This window comes from Cervus canadensis, chromosome 19 (genome assembly GCF_019320065.1).
Source record: "Cervus canadensis isolate Bull #8, Minnesota chromosome 19, ASM1932006v1, whole genome shotgun sequence".
NCBI lineage: Eukaryota > Metazoa > Chordata > Mammalia > Artiodactyla > Cervidae > Cervus > Cervus canadensis.
In genome coordinates this window covers 20,136,517-20,155,760 of record NC_057404.1, presented here as the reverse complement: position 1 = coordinate 20,155,760, position 19,244 = coordinate 20,136,517, and the positions used below count along the sequence as shown (strand labels likewise).

Sequence of the window (19,244 nt, the reverse complement as noted above, 5' to 3'; positions counted from 1 at the left end):
CATGAAATGGACTGTTGTCCACCATAAAATGCCCGTGGTACTGCACCCTGTTCCTATTCTCTGGGTTCCGGTAACTCATTGTCAGAAGGTTGCTGGTACAGCATCAAAACCAAACTGCTCTGCTCAACTTTGAGTGCTCGAGAGATGAAGGATTCCTCTGAGTCCTCCAGAGTGCTGGCTTGATGAGTTACTGGTCCCTGTAACTCCAGCTCCAAAACCCTGTGGAGCAGCAGAAAAGCCCCCCAGAAGGGCACTTCTGCACACCAGCCTGTGGAACCCCCGAGAAGGGCAGGAAAGAATGTTCTGCTGTTTTGCATGTGAGCTGCTCAGAACTGCCTCTATCAGTACTGCTAAGAATAGAGGAACTTTGTGGGAACATTTTTTCTTTTAAGAGGTAATTTTTCTTGCTAAGTATGCCATAAGAAATTGAAGAATGATCTTAATTCCTCATTTTAAAATGACTGTCTTACTGAGCCAGACTGTTTAACACTTCCAAGTTAGAATACATGGATTTGTCAATAAATTTAAAGGTGATAGTAGTCTCCATTACTACTAAGTTGTTTGAGTAATATATTATATTCACATTTTAAATGAATATTGATCTTCATCCAGTGGCTAAATTGGAGCATCTCAATTCTTATGAAATCGCTGATCCTTTTCTACTTTTAGGTGTGCAGCCAGACATAAATTCTAGCCAACATTCCATAGAGTTTTTTGTACCTTTACTTCTTCATACAGCACTCTTTGGGCTTCGCAGGTGACGCTAGTGGTTAAAGAACCAGTCTGCTAATACAGGAGACATAAGTGACACAGGTTTGATCCCTGGGTTGGGAAGATCCCCTGGAGGACGGCACAGCAACCCACTCCAGTATTCTTGCCTGGAGAATCCCATGGACAGAGGAGTCTGGTGGGCTACAGTCCATAGGGCTGCAAAGAGTTAGACATGACTGAAGTGATTTAGCATGCATGCACGCATAGCACTCTTTAAGAAGTAATTCTTTTTGCATATTAAAACTGGCAAAAATCAAATGCCTTTAAGGTAACCAACTTAGAATGTATTGCTTTCTGTTCTGTTGTGTCTTGAAGGTACTTGAAGTTTATTGAGTTGCCCTTGTCTCAGAGAAAGTTTTGTCAGAGCTGTCAGCAGTTGCTGTTGCCAGATGATGAGGAGAAGCATCGTGAACATCAGGTAGTGGGTGATGTTTCTATCACCCAGTTAAAAAGGCCCAGTAAACTCCTTTATCCACTGGAAAACAAGAAGACAAATGCCCAGTATTTGTTTGCTGACCGGAGCTGTCTGTTCTTGGTAGACCTGCTCTCGAACCTTGGATTCAGAAGAGTACTGTGTGTTGGGACCCCAAGGTATGTGATAACAGTGTTTTAAAGGCTTCTCCCATCACCACTGTCTAAACGGTAAGAAAATTTAGTGAGTAGTTATTTACTGTATAGAGGGTACAACATGCAAACCCAAGTATACAGTATAGTCCTTCTCTGAAGGAGTTTGTAATCTTTATTCCATTCAAGAGAAATCTTTATAGATTTCTGATGTATGATAGGAGATTCTGGCTTGATTCTTCAGTTATTTATTATTAATTCTAGAGTTTTCTGTTTTAGTATCTAAACATACTTCAAAATTGAAACTTTGCTTATACCTACCAAATTTTCTTCAGTGTTTCATTGAAATGTTAGAAATATCAGGAGACCATTGATGGGTTTTTTGTTTTTTTGCTTGTTACATGTGACATTAGTTGTTTCTTACTAAATTTGCTTTCACTAATTGCTTTAGGTTACATGAGCTGATCAGGTTGAAAGAATCAGGTGACAAGAAGTCTAACATTAGAAGTCTTTTATTGGATATTGATTTTCGGTAGGTTTACAAAGTATAATATTTATTCTCCTTCATTGTGATCTGTTTCTTTTTAATGTTTTCCTTTTACTAATCCTGTTATAATCCTTTACTTAATATAGAAGTAGTAATTGTTTATATGGTATTTTTTCAGTTAGATAAACTCAACATGTAAAAGTGAAAGTCGCTCAGTCGTGGCTGACTCTTTGCAACCCCGTGGACTATACAGTCTGTGGAATTCTCCAGGCCAGAATACTGGAGTGGGTAGCCTCTCCCTTCTCCAGGGGATCTTCCCAACCCAGGGATTGAACCCATTTCCCGCATTACAGGTGGATTCTCTACCAGCTGACAGGGAGGCAGTAGGCTTTTTGCTAGTAGGCTTCCTGAATTTTTTCTGTGAATGTACCTAGTTGTCTTTGGCTTATAATTTAGACATACATTTCTATTGAGTGAAATTTCTTCTTATATACTTACTTTTCAAGGGTAATTCTGAATTTCCTCTAGGATTTTGTTTTATCATAATGTCTTAAATGTGATAAGATGTGTATTTTAATGTTTCTAATGAAGGATGTGCATACTGTCTTTCACTGGATGAAGCCTGAAGTGAAGGGAGTGCTAACTAGGAAATAGATCCCGAGGCAGAGGCTAATTAATAAGCAAACAGATAAGCTTTGTGGGAGAGAATCAGAATTAAGCAGCACCTGATATGTTGGAACAAACAGATGAGACAGTGGACCACATCTTGATTCTTCCCTCTGGGAATAATTGAGAAGATTTTTGATTTACAAATTTTTGATTTACAGCACAGGATGGCAAATGTGTCCATCCACAGGCTCTGATTCTGTAAACTTGTAGTACTCTTCCTAGGTTCTGTAATTGTTTGAATTCCAGGAGTTCATGGTAAGTCTATGAGATACCATACCCTTAGTACATTTTTCTTATTCTTGAGTGTATTGAAGGAATCAGTCTTTGAGGTTTTTTTTTTTGTTTTGTTTAATCTGATAGAACTTATTTGGCCAATATTCCAGTAGTTATGTTCTCTCCAGTATTACTCAGATTCTCTGTGAAATTACATATGCTTTTTCTCCCTAAAAACAAGGCAGACAGAATTTTAAAGTGTAGAAGTCACAATAAAAAGTACAGTTTTCATCATTTATTTTTCTTTAGATTTCCAAGTCAGCTTTGGGTTATCTACTGTAAGCATGTACGTGTCTCAGAAATAACCCACATTTTCTACAACTCTTATTCCTTATTAACAAGACAAGCACACACTTTACAAATACCTGTTTGATGTTAGTAATCTTTGGGAAAATGGAATTCCATGAGTGATAATACAGACTTCTTCTTAAAGATAAACCCAATTTCTTTTTTAAAATTGAGATATAACTCATTTAAAATAGACCATTTTAAAGTGTGTATTTCAGCAGTTTTTGGTATATTCACTGTTTTGCATCTGCAATCTATCACCCATAACTCCAGAACATTTTTAATCACACTAAAGAGAAACTCCTTACTTCTCCTGATAAGCTCCTTACTTCTCCTGATAAGCATCAGTCTTCTTTCTTTCATCCAGATTTGTCTCTTCTGGATATTTTATATAAATGGAATCATACACTATATGACCTTTGTGTCTGACCTTTTTCACTTAGCATAATGTTGTCAAGATTCCTCCATGTCATAGCATATAAGTGTACTTCCTTTTATGACTGTATACTATTCCACTGAGTGAATATATCAATTTCTTTTTTAACTACCTTGTTTATTTCCTAAAGTATTATTAAATTATTATAAAAGTATTATTTTAAAGGTAGAAATTTAACTTTTAAGTTCTTATAACATGAAATATTAACTATAACATATTTAGTAAATGCTTGTCCCATGTCAAACCCTATTCTAAATTCTTTGGTTCCCACAATAGCCCTCTAGGATAGTTGCTATTAACATTCTCCTTTCCTCAGAATAGAAAGCTGAGGTACAAAGAAATTAAGTATCTTGACCAAAGTCACAGTTATAATTGTCCTATGGTAATTCTATGTTTAAATTCTTGAAGGACTCCCAAACTGTTTTCCAAGGTGACTGCACTGTTTTTTTCTTTCCCAACAGCAATATATGAGAGTTCCAATTTCTTCGCATGCTCATGAACACTTGTTATTGTCTGTCTTTTTGAAATAGTGGCTCATTGTGGTAATGATGTTGAGTACCTTTTCATGAATTTATGGCCAGTTGTTTATCTTTTTGGAGAAATGTCTATTCAGTCATTTGCTCAATTTTTAAAATTGATTATTTGGCTTATTGTTGAATTGAAAGAGTACTTAATATATTCGGGTACTAGACTCCTATCAGATATATAATTCATAAATATTTTCTCTCATTCTGTGGGTTGTCTTTTCACTTTTATGTAGTCAAAAGTTATTCTCTTTTCTTTGGTTGCTTGTGTTTTAGGTGTCATACCAAGAAACTATTACCTAGTCTAAAAGCATGAATATTTACACTTGTTTTCTTCTAAGAGTTTTTAATTTTTAGTTCTTACATTTAGTTAATTTTGAGTTAATTTTTTAGTATGATGTGAGGTAGGGGTCCAGTATCATTCTTTACCTGTGGGTATCCAGTTGCCTTTGCACCATTTGTTTAAATGATTATTCTTTTCCCATTGAATCCTCTTGGAACCTTGAAAACCACATGACCATATATCTGTGCATTTATCCGTAGACCTTAAATTCTATTCCATTTATCTGTGTCTGTCCTTATGCCAGGCCCATGCAATCTTAATTGTTGTTTTGTAGTGAGTTTTGAAATTGGGAAGTGTGCATCTTTCAACTTAATTCTTTTCCGAGATTATTTTGGCTATTGTGGGATTATTGCATTTCTGTATGAGTTTTATAATTACCTACTCAGTTTTTGTAAAAAGCTTGCTGAGCTTTTTATAGGAGTCACATTGAATTTGTAGATCAATTTGAGGGGTTGTTGTTTAGTTACTAAGTCGTATCCAACTTGTTTGTGACCCCGTGCACTATAGTGGACTATAGTCCACTGGGCTTCTCTGTCCATGGGATTTCCCAGGCAAGAACACTGGAGTGGGTTGCTGTGTCTTTCTCTGGGGGATCTTCCTGACCCAGAGGTTGAACCCACATCTTTCCATCTTAAGTGTTCTGTTTCATGAATGTGAGCTATTTTTCCATTTATTTAGCTCTTCTTTAATTTCTTTAAACAATATTTTGTAGTTTTCAGTGTGCAGGACTTGCACTTCTTCTGTTAAATTTATTCCTAAACACTTGATTCTTTCTGTTGTTTTTATAAATTAAATTTTTAAAAAATTTTATTTTGTGTTGTTCATTGCTCATGCCCTGATTTACTTGTTTTTTTTTTTAATTCCAATAAAACATACATAGTATAACATTTACCATGTTAGCCAGTTTTTTAAGTATACCATTCAGTAGTGTGAAGTAAGTGAAGTATATTCACATCAGTGTGCACTGTCCTCCAAAACACTTTTTTGCATCTTATCTGTTTTAGTTTTATTTTTTTTTAAGTTAATCACTGTAACATTAATTTTTTAAAAATTGCTTAAAAAGAAATTCTAAGTCTTATTACTGGTTTACTTTTAACTTGAAAGATTTATATTGTGCTTTAACTCTTTTGCCTTAAATGCCATACCTTGCAGTTTCACCTTTCTTGAGCCTATAGTTAAATCCCCTGGTCTGAGTAGGGAGTAGGTGATGTAGATAAAGTTGTTTTATAACCTATGGAACACACAGATGCTTTTTTCTTTCTGTGTCTGCAAACCTCTGTGTGTGTTGCAAACAAAAGCTGAAGGTATTGAACTATGGTCTCCTGGCTCAGCTTCTTTGATAGCTACTCTATTTTTGAGTCACTTCTGTAAAAGGTCAACATTGAGTGCTAAGAGAGAGCCGGTTTAATTGAAATACGTTACTAGTCAGAATGAACTCTGCCTGTTGCCTGTGTTTACATTATGATGGAGTGTGGGGTTGGTTCACATTTTTCACAGAGACCACGATTAAATCAGGGAAACATTCCTGTGTAGTATAGTGCGGCAGTAGATAGTTCCTTTGGCACTTTGCATTTGGCTTGTTGTTGCCCTACAGAAGGTCTGTGCAGACTGTTTATAATAGCCAGGACATGGAAGCAACCTAGATGCCCATCAGCAGATGAATGGATAAGGAAGCTGTGGGTACATATACACCATGGAATATTACTCAGCCGTTAAAAAGAATTCATTTGAACCAGTCCTAATGAGATGGATGAAACTGGAGCCCCTTATACAGAGTGAAGTAAGCCAGAAAGATAAAGATCATTACAGCATACTAACACATATATATGGAATTTAGAAAGATGGTAACGATAACCCTATATGCAAAACAGAAAAAGAGACACAGAAATACAGAACAGACTATTGAACTCTGTGGGAGAATGTGAGGGTGGGATATTTTAAAAGAACAGCATGTATACTATCTATGGTGAAACAGATCACCAGCCCAGGTGGGATGCATGAGACAAGTGCTCGGGCCTGGTGCACTGGGAAGACCCAGAGGAATCGGGTGGAGAGGGAGGTGGGAGGGGGGATCGGGATGGGGAATACGTGTAAATCTATGGCTGATTCATATCAATGTATGACAAAACCCACTGAAATGTTGTGAAGTAATTAGCCTCCAACTAATAAAAAATAAATAAAGAAAGAAAGAAAGAAAAAATAAATAAATAATACTACCATATCAACCAAATCAATGCTAAAAAAAAAAAAAAAAGAAGGTCTCTGCAGAGCTGAGAGAGCCACCTCAACTCTAGGGCTCTGTGTATATGTGCTGTAAGTGCTCTTTCCTTTCGTTCCCTCCTTCCTTTTATTTTGCCCGCACTGGGTCTCTGGGTGTGGGCTTCCTCTGGTTGCAGCAAACGGGCATCCTATTGCAGTGGCTCTTCTTGTAGCAGAGCACGGGCTCTAGAGTGCAGGCTGAGGTGTCGTGGCTCGCAGTCTTAGTTGCCTTGTAGCATGTCAGATCTTCCTGGACCATGGACAGAATCCATGTCCCCTGCATTGGCAGGTGAGTTCTTAACCACTGGGCAACCAGGCAAGTCCAAAATGTCCATTTCTGAGCATCTAAGATACGAACTTCTTAAAGAGATGGAATACCAGATCACCTTACCTGTCTCTTGAGAAATCTCTATGCGGGTCAGGAAGCAAGCGTTAGAACCGGACATAGAACAATGGACTGGTTCAAAATTGGGAAAGGAGTATGTCAAGGCTGTATACTGTCACCTTGGTTATGTAACTTATATGCAGAACACATCATGTGAAATGCCAGACTGGATGAATCTCAAGCTAGGATCAAGATTGCCAGGAGAAATATCAACAACCTTAGATGTGCAGTTGATACCACTCTATAATGGCAGAAAGCAAAGAGGAACTAAAGAGCCCCTTGATGAAGGTGAAAGTGGAGAGTGAAAAAGCTGGCTTAAAACTCAGCATTCAAAGAAAGAAGATCATGACATATAGTCCCATCACTTCACAGCAAATAGATGGGGGAAAAGTGGAGACAGTGACAGATTTTATTTTCTTGGCCTCCAAAATCACTACAAACAGTGACTACATGAAATTAAAAGATACTTTTTCCTTGGAAGAAAAGCTATGACAAACCTAGACAGCGTTTTAAAAAGCAGAGACATCAGTTTGCTGACAAAAGTCCATATAATCAAAGCTATGGTTTTTCCAGTAGTCATGTATGTGTGAAAGTTCGACCATAAAAAAGGCTGAGTGCTTTTGAATTGTGGTGCTGGATAAGACTCTTGAGGGTCCCTTGGAGAGCAAGGAGATCGAACCAGTCAATCCTGAATATTCATTGGAAGGACTGATGCTGAAGCTGAAGCTTCAGTACTTTGGCCACCAGATGCAAAGAGCTGACTCACTGGAAAAGACCATGATGCTGGGAAAGACTGAGGGCAGGAGAAGAAAGGGCTGACAGTGGAGGAAATGGTTGGATTGCATCACTGACTTGATGCATATGAGTTTGAGCAAAGTCCAGGAGATAGTGAAGGACAGTGAAGCCCGGCATGCTGGAATCCATGGAGTCGCAAAGAATCAGATGCGACTTAGCAAGTGAGCAACAAAGAAAAAGAAAATATGAAGTTAACATTTGCTAAGATGGATTTCTGTATGCTCCAATTTTAGCATGAAAGATGTGAAATTCTGTTTGGCAAACTACATCCAAATAAAGTTATATCAAAAAGCTGAATTTCTTAGGTTCATTTCGTGAACTAATTTTATTCAGCTCTTGATTACATTTCCTGTGTGTAGAACATGTTTCATACTTGGTAACTGGCTCTCATTTAAAGAGAATGAATGGCCAAATTAAATGGATGTCCTTTTGAGCAGTTTTCAAGTGTATGCATTACTGATTGGTTTTGTTTGCCTTATTCAATGGAGAGAATAATTCTTTGTGGCCAATTTCATTTTAAGAGGGTAATGTTGAGTGATTTTTTGTAATTTAAAATATGAATAATTATGCTCCCTTATTTGTGTTTGATGGAAGCTTAGAGCTGAAACCTTGGCTTTTTTCTCTCTCTGGCTCTGCCCACTGCTGCTGAGAACATTTCGGACAAGTGTGCTGTGCTGAATTTTTGTAAATAACATTTTCTTTTTTAATTAAAAAAAAATACCTATTGCGTTATGAAGCAGTGAAAAAAGTGGAGGGCGATAGAAATACATTTAAAAAGGGATTGTATTTTTCCCTTGCTCACACAAAGCAGTGCAAGGGAGAACACCTCAGTGATGGTTGATCTACAACTGTACTCGTCTTAATATATATGTAAATTAAATAATTAATATGGATATATTATCGGCTATGGGATTTAGTTAAAGAGGAAGACATTTGTTAAATAATGGTAATTGACATTGTCCCACAGTTTCTGGAGTGTTCCTTAGGTTACAGTGTATAGTTTAAATATTTTCAGTTATTTAAGCCTTCTGTTTATTTCTTCAGTTTAAATTTATGTCAGCAGATGTACTAACAGTATCTTAAATTATATTAAGGGATATTGTATTGAGAATGGTGAACAGATGTTCTTCTGTCTCCACAGAATAAGAGGAAATGGGTTTAGATTACAGGAGGAGAAATTTTGGTTGGACATAAACCTAATTCCTTAATATTAGAGACATTGAGACATAAATCTTTATAGCTGGTATTTATTAAAATAATGATACCTGAAATCTCAGTATATGCTTTATAGCTGGCATTGTATAAGCACTTTGCATAATTATCTTATGTATTCTCACCTAGTCCTATAGGGTAGAAATCATTTTCCCATTTGGCAGATGAAGAAACTGGGGCTCAGATAGGCACAATAACTTACTAAAGTTATATAGCTAGTAACTGAGAGACTGAAGAGCTTGAAACCTTGCCCCCTGACTGTGGAGCTGTACTCTTAGTTAACAGAAAGAGGATAAACTAGGCTTGTCCATTGTATTAAATACTCAACATGGTTGGTGATCGTGCAGATGGTATTAAACAACTGTGAGTAGAAGCAAAGAAGTGCCACGGTCATGATTTGGTTAAAGAAGTTGTATAAGTAAGTATGTGTCCATGATTTTTTCAGTCTTTCCACTAGCTTATGTGTTCTGTAGAAGGATGGCGTGGTCCTGTGTGAATTGTTTTTGACTAACTATGCAAGTTCAGAATCCTATTGAGATGAAAGAGGTTTCTATATTACACAAAGAAAACCCTCAGAAGTCAGCAAGAAAGACATTAAGACCCATGGACATAGATAGGGAAAACAGAGATAGGCAGTACAAATAAAATTAAGGAAGAAAGAAGTTTCAGTTTTGTAAGAAATCAAGTAAATGCAAGTTTAAGCCATAAATGTGGTATGAATTTTGCCTAGTAAATTAGCAGAAAGTATAATGTGTTAATACCCAAAGCTGGTGTTCCCATTCATTAGTGATTGCATTTTAAAGTAGTATATTAGAAGAATAAAATGATTCAATCAGTAAATAAATATCCTCTTTCCTGGCACTAATTCAGTAAATTTGAAATGCACATAAATTCTTTTTCTTATGTATTAAGAAGCATATTTTATTAAGCTAATTTGCAATAGACAAGAAAAACTCTGTATTAAATACCTTTTTTGTTAGCCACAGAAGAAAATAACAGCTGTTGAGCAGAAATGTTGATGCAGTATTTTCCTTAAAATTAATAACTATGAGAGATAGTTTAACTGCCAACCCGACTCAAGCTTAAAATGCATAATAATCTATCAGGAGCATAATTATTTATTTATAATCTTCTGGTCCATAGGAATATGTGTTTTTTTGTATATGAGTTTTCTGTAGTTTTCCCATTGACTTATTAAACATAGGACCATAATCTAAGTTTGTTATTCATTCACTATTGTTAGCTTCTTGAGGTTTGGGGAAAGTATTCTTTATTTCAGAAACCTGAAGGATGATGAAATTGATTTTATATAAGGTGTGATTTCATAATTTTAAAATTCAGTTTGCATTTATTTACTATATAAGCTGTGACCAGACAAGTAACTACAGTAATAAATTATTTTACAGGTATTCACAGTTTTATATGGAAGATAGTTTTTGCCATTATAATATGTTTAACCATCACTTCTTTGATGGAAAGGTAAGAGTTATGACCATTATCTCTTTCTTCTTTTCTTGTATTTCCTTCATTATTTTTCTACAGTCCCTCAAGAGCAAATGGTGGCTGTTCCTCCATTGATTGATATTTACTTTTGTTTGTTCACTGAGTGTTATCGAGCATCTGGGGTGATCATGTTATTCACCTTTCATGCTTTTCACTGTTTCTTGGGTAAAGACCTACTTTCTCAGCAGGACCCATGTAGCTGTGTGACTTGATCCTGCTGCCCCCCAGCCTGTCTTCTCTCAGTTCCTGCTTTGCTGTCTGTATCCAGGACATGTGACGTTCGTCCCAGGCTGGCCTTTCCATCACAGGGGCTTTTGCCATGCTGTTCCCTCCTTCTGCTCCCTCTTTGCCCTGTTAATTTCACCTCATCCTTCAGAACCCTGTTCCAAGTTCCTTTCTCCAGCTTCCCCTACCCTCAGACAAGGTCAGGTTCTCCTTTGTAGATTTATGATACTGTAATTAAATAATTCTGTGGTTAGTTGTTTGATGTCTTCCTCTCTGATAAATTTCATGTCCCAGTTAAGGGGATTTATGGTTTTATTAAACTAATCCTTAAAAAATAGACAGTGTCAAGAGTTAACCCCAATCTATGAACTCTAGGTGATAATGATGTGTCAGTTTAGGTTCATCACTTTTAACAGATGTCCCACTCTGGTGGGGGATATTGGTAATGGGGGAGGGGTAGGAACAGGGGGTATGTAGGATATCTTTGAACCTTCCTCTCAGTTTCACTGTAAACTTAAAACTGCTCTTAAAAATTAGCCTTAAAAAGAGGAGAGTGGCTTAAAAAAACCTTTCAGTATGATAATAATGTCCTTGTGAATAAACAACATAGCAAGAACTGATATTTCTACTCTTGTTTTGAACTCTTTGTTAGTCCCATTACAAAATAAAATCTGTAACCAGCCAAGTAATCATACCTGACAGGAGGCTGGCCAAAAATATTTGAAATTATCAAGACTACCTGCAGCATATCCACACGTGTGCTGTGCTGTGCGTAGTTGCTCAGCCGTGTCCAACTCTTTGCGACCCTGTGGACTGTAGCTCTCCAGGCTCCTCAGTCCATGGGGATTCTCCAGGCAAGAATACTGGAGTGGGTTGTCATGCCCTTCTCCAGAGGATCTTCCCAACCCAGGGATCAAACCCAGGTCTCCCGCATTGTAGGAGGATTCTTCACTGTCTGAGCCACCAGGGAAGCCCAGAATACCAACTGGAGCGGGTAGCCTATCCCTTCTCTAGGGCATCTTCCCAACCTGGGATTGAACCGGACGTCTCCTGCATTGCAGGTGTATTCTGTACCAGCTGAGCTATAGGAGAAGCCCATGTCCATACATATATGCATATATATGTATTTTTAAAAAATGGTGAACTGTGCTTAAGTATATATTGTGCTTTAAGATATTAACTGACAGACTGAAAACCAAGAAGACCAAAAGACCTATGCATTTAGGAAATGAAAATAGATTCTAAATTGTTGGTTGGGATTGAAAAGTGGGTCTCCTGATTTAGTAGGTATAGCCAGTGATGTACTCCTCCCATCAGAATCAATTTAGCATTGGGATACACATTCTTCAGCAGTGAAAGCTATGAAAACCAAGTATTGAAGTAAATAGCAGTTACAATTAGATGTGTTTCACTGTTTCCTGAAGGGCTTATGTGGTTGATAATCACCAGAATTTGAGGACTGATTAGATGAGCTCTAAGGAGAACAAGAAATTGAAAAATCACTTGAGAGTAGATGAAAAGGGGCTTTTCACCTCAGACAGTGAGAGTAGGAAAAGGAGTGGAAGGAAGCGGGTTCGGAAGACATTTCACTGGTGGAGACCAGCAGACTTGGTGTAATTACTGTGTGTACACATGTCAATTATACCTCAATAAAAAAAAAAAAAAGATGACTTGGTGATATGTGTGCTGGGGAAGAGGTCAAAGATACCATGGGGCCATGACCTGGGTTCATCTTTCATTCTTCAAAATACAGAGTGGGGAAGTTTGTAAGTGACATTTGGAAATGTTGAGTTTGTGGGGCTGGCAGAACATGGACATGCAAGGGTCCAGGGTGGCCTTTTGGCACTGTGGGTCCTTGAGCTCAGGGGTGCTGTCAGCGCTAGTGACACAGATGAGGGAGTAGCCGAGCATCTCCTACTGCCTGATGCTTCAGTAATGGGTCAGGTATTCATTTTTTGTTCTTAATACTGGACCATGACTTTGCTTTTTATTTTGAACCATAAAGATGAGTAAAATTACATTTAAATACCTAACAGTTGGCCAGCAATTTTATATATTTCAAGAAACTAACACATAATTAGCATTTTTCTAGGAAATTCTATGGAAGTTTTATTGCGAGTTTATAGAATTACCTTGCAAGTTTCTAGAATAACCATTGGAATAAGCTATAAAGACTGAGCTCCATGTTTTCTTTCCTAGAAGAAAACAGTCATCCAAATCAGGCTCTCCTTTCTCTGTTTTAGGAGCAGCCTCTAAATAGCACTGCAGCTGTAGAGAATGATCTGTAGAAAACTATGGTTTAATGATTTTATTGTCTGCCCCTTTTCTACCTACTTGGAGTCAAGGTTTTCAGTAGAGATTACCATCTAATAATTGATCACTAAAGTATTTAAGTGTCTACAAGATGCCTGTCTGTGAAGGCATATAAGCCTTTGAGGCACCGAGTGCCTTTGAGGATCTAAGCCTCTGCCACTGCATAGAAGCTCTCCACAATTGACTGGATTAAAAAGCAGAAGTTTCCTGTACAGGATTTTTTTTCATAGCCACTAATATAGTCTCTCAAAAAATAAAAAATGTCATACACCTTAATGGTTAGGGTGGTTAAAGTGTGTACAGAGGGTGCCTATTTAAAATGCTAGCCACCGAGATGAAGAAAAGAGTTAGGTTATTGTCAACTTTGGTGGCATATGCAGGTATCTTGCTTCCTGCCTTGTTTCCTAAGGTCATCCACCTTAGGACCCTCAGCCACTCAGAACAGTACACCCCACCATTGATTTCTTACCTGGAAAGGTACTCTTTAATGTTTCTTAAAAATTTTGTTAAGTGTTCAGGCTTTGTTTACTTTTTCTTCCCTACTTATAACTTTTAGGGATTTGAAGGCTTTTCAATAACATCGTCTGTAATTTTAGTCCTTGATCGTGTAGGCAGGTTAAGGAAGTGCCAGGCAGCACTTGAAAAATGATTAACCTTCTTGACACCGTCCTTTGCTGTAGGACTTCCAGGAGGAAGTTAATAAAGACTTTCTTAGAGAAAAGGGATTCGGGTGTTGTGATTTTTCCTTTCTTCAATTGGGTCTTCTAAGTTGATTTAATAGTAGAACAATATATATTTTATTATAAAGTATATATGGTTTATTAAAGTTTAAATGCCATTAAACTTTAAAATCTTCTACTGTTTTGTATACTAAAAATGTTGACTTGCTTTTATAGATGAGTACTTGAAAGCTACTACAAAGTCAGTAGACCGGAGCTAGTATTATAGGTCTGTCTCTTGTTCATCTTTCCAGAAGCAAAAAAGGGATAAATATACTGGACAATTTTTAAGGTTAACTTTGCAGTTACTAGTTCAGTTCAGTCGCTCAGTCGTGTCCGACTCTTTGCAACCCCATGGACTGCAGCACACCAGGCCTCCCTGTCCATCGCTGGAGTCTACTCAAACTCATGTCCATTGAGTCAGTGATGCCATCCAACCATCTCATCCTCTGTCGTCCCCTTCTCCTCCTGCCTTCAATCTTTCCCAGCATCAGGGTCCCTTCAAATGAGTCAGCTCTTTGCATCAGGTGGCCAAAGTATTGGAGCTGCAACTTCAGCATCAGTCCTTCCAATGAATATTCAGAGCTGATTTCCTTTAGAGTGAACTGGCTTGATCTCCTTGTTGTCCAAGGGACTCTCAAGAGTCTTCTCCAACACCACAGTTCAAAAGCATCAATTTTTCCGTGCTCAGCTTTCTTTATAGCCCAACTCTTATATCCATACATGATTACTGGACAAACCATAGCCTTGACTAGATGGACCTTTGTTGGCAAAGTAATGTCTCTGCTTTTTAAAATGCTGTCTAGGTTGGTCATAACTTTCCTTCCAAGGAGTAAAGTGTCTTTTAATCTCATGGCTGCAATCACCATCTGCAGTGATTTTGGAGCCCCCCCCCCCCCACCAAAATGAAGTCACTGTTTCCATTGTTTGCCCATCTGTTTGCCATGAAGTGATGGGACCAGATGCCATGTTCTTAGTTTTCTGAATGTTGAGCTTTAAGCCAACTTTTTCACTCTCTTTCACTTTAATCAAGAGGCTCTTTAGTTCCCCTTCGCTTTCTGCCATAAGGGTGGTGTCATCTGCGTATCTGAGGTTATTGATATTTCTCCCGGCAGTCTTGATTCCAGCTTGTGCTTCATCTAGCCCAGCATTTCTCATGATGTATTCTGCATATAAGTTAAATAAGCAGGGTGACAGTATACAGCCTTGACGTACTCCTTTCCTCATTTGGAACCAGTCTGTTGTTCCATGTCCAGTTCTAACTGTTGCTTGCTGACCTGCATACAGATTTCTCAGGAGGCAGGTCAGGTGGTCAGGTATTCCCCTCTCTTTAAGAATTTTCCAGAGTTTGTTGTGATCCACACAGTCAAAGGCTTTGACATAGTCAATAAAGCAGAAGTAGATGTTTTTATGAAACTCTCTTGTTTTTTTGATGATCCAATGGATGTTGGCAATTACTAAAAACACTTCAGTTAGTTTGTTGGGGAAATATGTTAGTAACACAGTTTCACAGCCTGAATAAGCTTTGTTTTTTGTGAACTTGCATTTATTTACTTTTCATTGTTCAAATATGCCTGCCATTTACCCGGCACTCAAAAACACGTGTGTGTTTAACTGGTGATTTGTAGCTCACTAAATTGAAATTATGGTGTTGGACAAACCAGATAGGAAAAATATGTCTTATTCATCTTTGTGTCTCCAGTGTTTAGTGCAGTCCCTGCTTCTGTTTGTTGAATTGAATTTAGCATTTTAGATAGTCTTCATGGATAGTGAGTTTCTCTCTTTTAGGTTACTAAATTTAGTTTTTTAATTTAACTATTTGAAATGTGTAGTCCTCTGATAGTGATGGTGTTTGAATTTACAGTTTTATAAACTCACTTATCAAGGAACCTGAAGATAAAATCTTATGGGGCCAAATGAGAGAGGCTTCAGAAGGTCACTGAGGGACTCTGGGGTGATAGGGTGGGTGAAGTTCAGGATGAAGAGAGAGACTGAGCCTAGTGCGTTCTCCTCAAAGTAGGGCGAAGTTCCTGCCTCTAGTCCTAATTTAGAAATGAATTTCTGTTTGTTCCAGGCTGCCCTTGAAGTGTGCAAGACATTTTTACAGGAAGATAGAGGTGAAGGAGTGATCATGGTGACAGATCCTCCATTTGGTGGCTTGGTTGAACCTCTGGCTGTTACATTCAAGAAGTTAATTGCTATGTGGAAAGAAGGTCACAGCCAAGGTGTGTGATTTATTATTTACTGCAAAATAAATATGTATATGCATCTACTTCCTGTCACATATTATCAGACCTTAGTGAATCAGAGCACTGAAAAAATATACATGCCTTGCGTTCTCTTCTTTTTTGAAAAATAGGCATATTTGATGATGACTTTATCATGATACACTTTGTTTTATTCTAATCGTGTGTTTGAAAAATGACTCATAAGTAAAATATTTGATTTTGGTGGGCATAAGGCGGCATTATCTGTGAACATTTAACAGAATATCAGTGAACTGTTGTCATTTATTTACTATTTACTAAATGGCCACTATGTTCCAGATACTGTTTAGATACTGGAAATGGAGTGGTAAATGGACACTTATCTCTGCCCTCATGGACCTTATATTTCATCTTCTGAAAGCCTTACCCAAAACTCTAGGAGGGCACCCAGCCTCTGGGCCAAAGCTCTGAACTGTGCAGAGATTTGTTTGGGAAGGCTGGCCATCAAGTAGCCTAGCAGTGATGCATGGACACCTGACTCTAGAAGTGGGTTAATGACTGGGGGATATTCAGCTTAAAGTGGCTTAGGACTTCAAAGTATTTTATATAATTGCCTAATTAGTCAGTGTAATCATTTTTCAGTTTCCAGCCTGCAAATTGATAAATATAAGAGTGTCAGGAATTAAGTGATCAAGCTTCTCCATTAATTGTGCTATATAAATAGTGTGCTTTGGGGACAGGATGCAAATGAAATCTGAAAAGTGACTCATAGTGCTAAGTATCCCACTTATTTTTGGTTCTGAGGTCTACTTAACAGAGTGGAAAAGTCGTTGCTGTTGGGGAAGCAATAAAGAACCCTGTGGGTTTGAATTCAGCTCTGCTGCTCATTAGCTGCATAAATTTGAATAAAATGCTTAAATTTTGCAGCTGTGGTTTCCCCATCTATGATATGAGATTACTATATTAATATCTGACTCCAGGAGTTATCGTAAAGAGATAACATATAGAAGATTCCTAGCATTATGCTCAGCCTGTATGAGGTGTTCTGTAAATAATAGCTATGTCCACTGTCTCTCATAAAAATTAATTTTGATGAAATTGTTCGTAAGAATCTTCCATGATTCAGAAAAGATGGATCCACCCTGAAAACTGGCTTAGTGAGTTATGGCAGAGATAAGGATTCAGATCTAAGGCCTTCTGCCTTCTGGTCTAGGAATCCTTCCACTGTGACACATTCACCTTTGTGCTTCATAGTGAAACTAATTTTTTATTTCTCACTTTTTAGGTAATATCTTTGCCTTTACCTAGACCACAGTGATATGCATATAAAGTTAACTTTTATATTACATACCCTGTGTAGCTGTGATTAAATATACAAGAATATTTCCATTGACTTTGGGGAAAAGTCAAGTTGTAAATGGTACTCCGGTAAATAGTCTCTCCTTCTGTATGATTTAAATGTATTGAAGGATTACAATTTCTCCCAATACCATATTTTTTTCAGTAACAACTCTCTGCTTTATTTTTTCTCTAATATCAGTTTTTTCTTTTCTTTTCTCTTTTTTGTGATCCATTAGATAACAGTCAGAAAGAACTACCCATATTCTGGATTTTCCCCTATTTTTTTGAATCCCGAATTTGTCAGTTTTTCCCAAGCTTCTGCATGCTGGATTACCAGGTATAGTAAATATTCTGTTTTCTGGCATGGTTGGGAAGTGGATATTCTGCTTAAATAAATATTCTGTTAGGACTATCCATCAGTTTTAGTAAATGCAAACACTATAAGCTATATGAGACACTAAAACTCTATCATATGTAACTTAGTGCAGTGGTTCCTGGTGTCTGTAATCTCCAGGGTGCCTATTAAAAATATAGATTCTTAGGTACCAAAATAAGCCTACTAAATCAAAATCAGAGGGTAAGCTGTAAGAAAAAATATTTTACCAAGCTTCCCAGGTACTTCTGAACTCAGCCAGGTTTTAAACTAAATGATCTAATGTTTCACATCACCAGGAGATTGGGCAGCACCCCAAGATCATCATTATGAACATGGGATTTCCCCATTCAGAGGTGGTAGAGAAGTAAATCGCTTTTTCTGGTGGGTGGAATGCCGTGTACACTTTACTTTGTTGCCCAGAGGATGCAGGAGCTCCAAGGAGGGGTTTGCCCAAAGTCGTGTTGGAACAAGTAGTGTGTCAGAGAAGCGAAGGTGCTGAGGAGTGAGTGTGCTGATTCAGGGCACTGACCAGACCTTCTCCGTCACACCCCTGCTGTTCAGCTCGTCTGCGTTAGTGTCTGCTCTCCTGGCTTCATTTCCTTGAGTTCTGAGTTTAGCCCTACTGTTGCCATCACAGTGTGTGGCCAGCAAGGGGGCACAGTTTCTTCTTCTGTAATGACATTTTTCTGTTTGAGTTTTCTGAGCAGTTGACTAGTCTCTGATCAAGGCTTTTCAGCCCCCAAATTGTAAAAGTCTTCACTAGTTGCTGCAAGCCCGAAGTTGATTCTTTTGTTAATTGAAGCGCAGTTCGTTTACCATACGGTGTTACTTTCAGGTGCACGGCAGAGTGATTCAGTATTTTTGCAGATTATATAATATTAATTATTATTATAAGTATATATATATATAATTATTATAATAAGTGTATAATATAATTATACACTATTACAAGATAATATGTGTAATTCCTGTAGCACTTGGCGCTAATCTTTGTACATCTTGAAGATGTATATTATTATGAAAATTATTTAGAAATAATGTGAGAAACAGTGTTACTAAAAATGAGGGCACAGATCCTACCTGTAATTCTGCTCCAAACAGCAAATATGTTGTTGAAGTAGAGTTGACCCTTGAATAACTGGGTGGTTAGGGGTGCAGTTGGAAATCAGTGTATAACTTATAATTAGCCCTCTGTATTTGAACTTTCTCCATATCTGTGGTTCTGCATCTGTGGATTCAGCCAAATTTGTTTTGATAGTGTTTACTATTAAAAAAGATCCATGAATAAGTAGACCCACACAGTTCAAACTTGTGTTGTTCGGGGGTCAACTGTATTCACTTCTAGTCTTTTCAGAAAATCCTTTTACATGTTTGTAATCATAGCAGATGAATATGATTTCTGCTTCCTTCATGGTGCCTTATATAAATGTATATTTTTAAATGTAGCTATATAATCTTATGCTTTATTATTTCATTAATGGACTATGTTGTTGTTCTTTTTTCGGACTTAAGAGGTTGCTTCCACCTTTAAACATCTTTTATTCATAGAATTTT

At 37.5% G+C, this 19,244-nt stretch overlaps 1 protein-coding gene across 4 annotated transcripts in view; it reads left to right on the top strand.

Moving 5' to 3' along the window:
* The window catches only part of ZCCHC4 (zinc finger CCHC-type containing 4), a 58,706-nt gene that overhangs the window by 23,429 nt on the left and 16,033 nt on the right, over positions 1 to 19,244 (top strand). For 2 of the 4 annotated variants that reach the window (XM_043438569.1, XM_043438568.1), the window contains exons 4-8: positions 1,087 to 1,362; positions 1,787 to 1,867; positions 10,413 to 10,485; positions 15,841 to 15,991; positions 17,551 to 17,651. In XM_043438569.1, the coding sequence (XP_043294504.1) occupies positions 1,087 to 1,362; positions 1,787 to 1,867; positions 10,413 to 10,485; positions 15,841 to 15,991; positions 17,551 to 17,651 (682 nt within the window). The remainder of the gene's footprint in view (positions 1 to 1,086; positions 1,363 to 1,786; positions 1,868 to 10,412; positions 10,486 to 15,840; positions 15,992 to 17,550; positions 17,652 to 19,244) is intronic. The other 2 variants (XM_043438571.1, XM_043438570.1) reach the window with 2 other exon arrangements.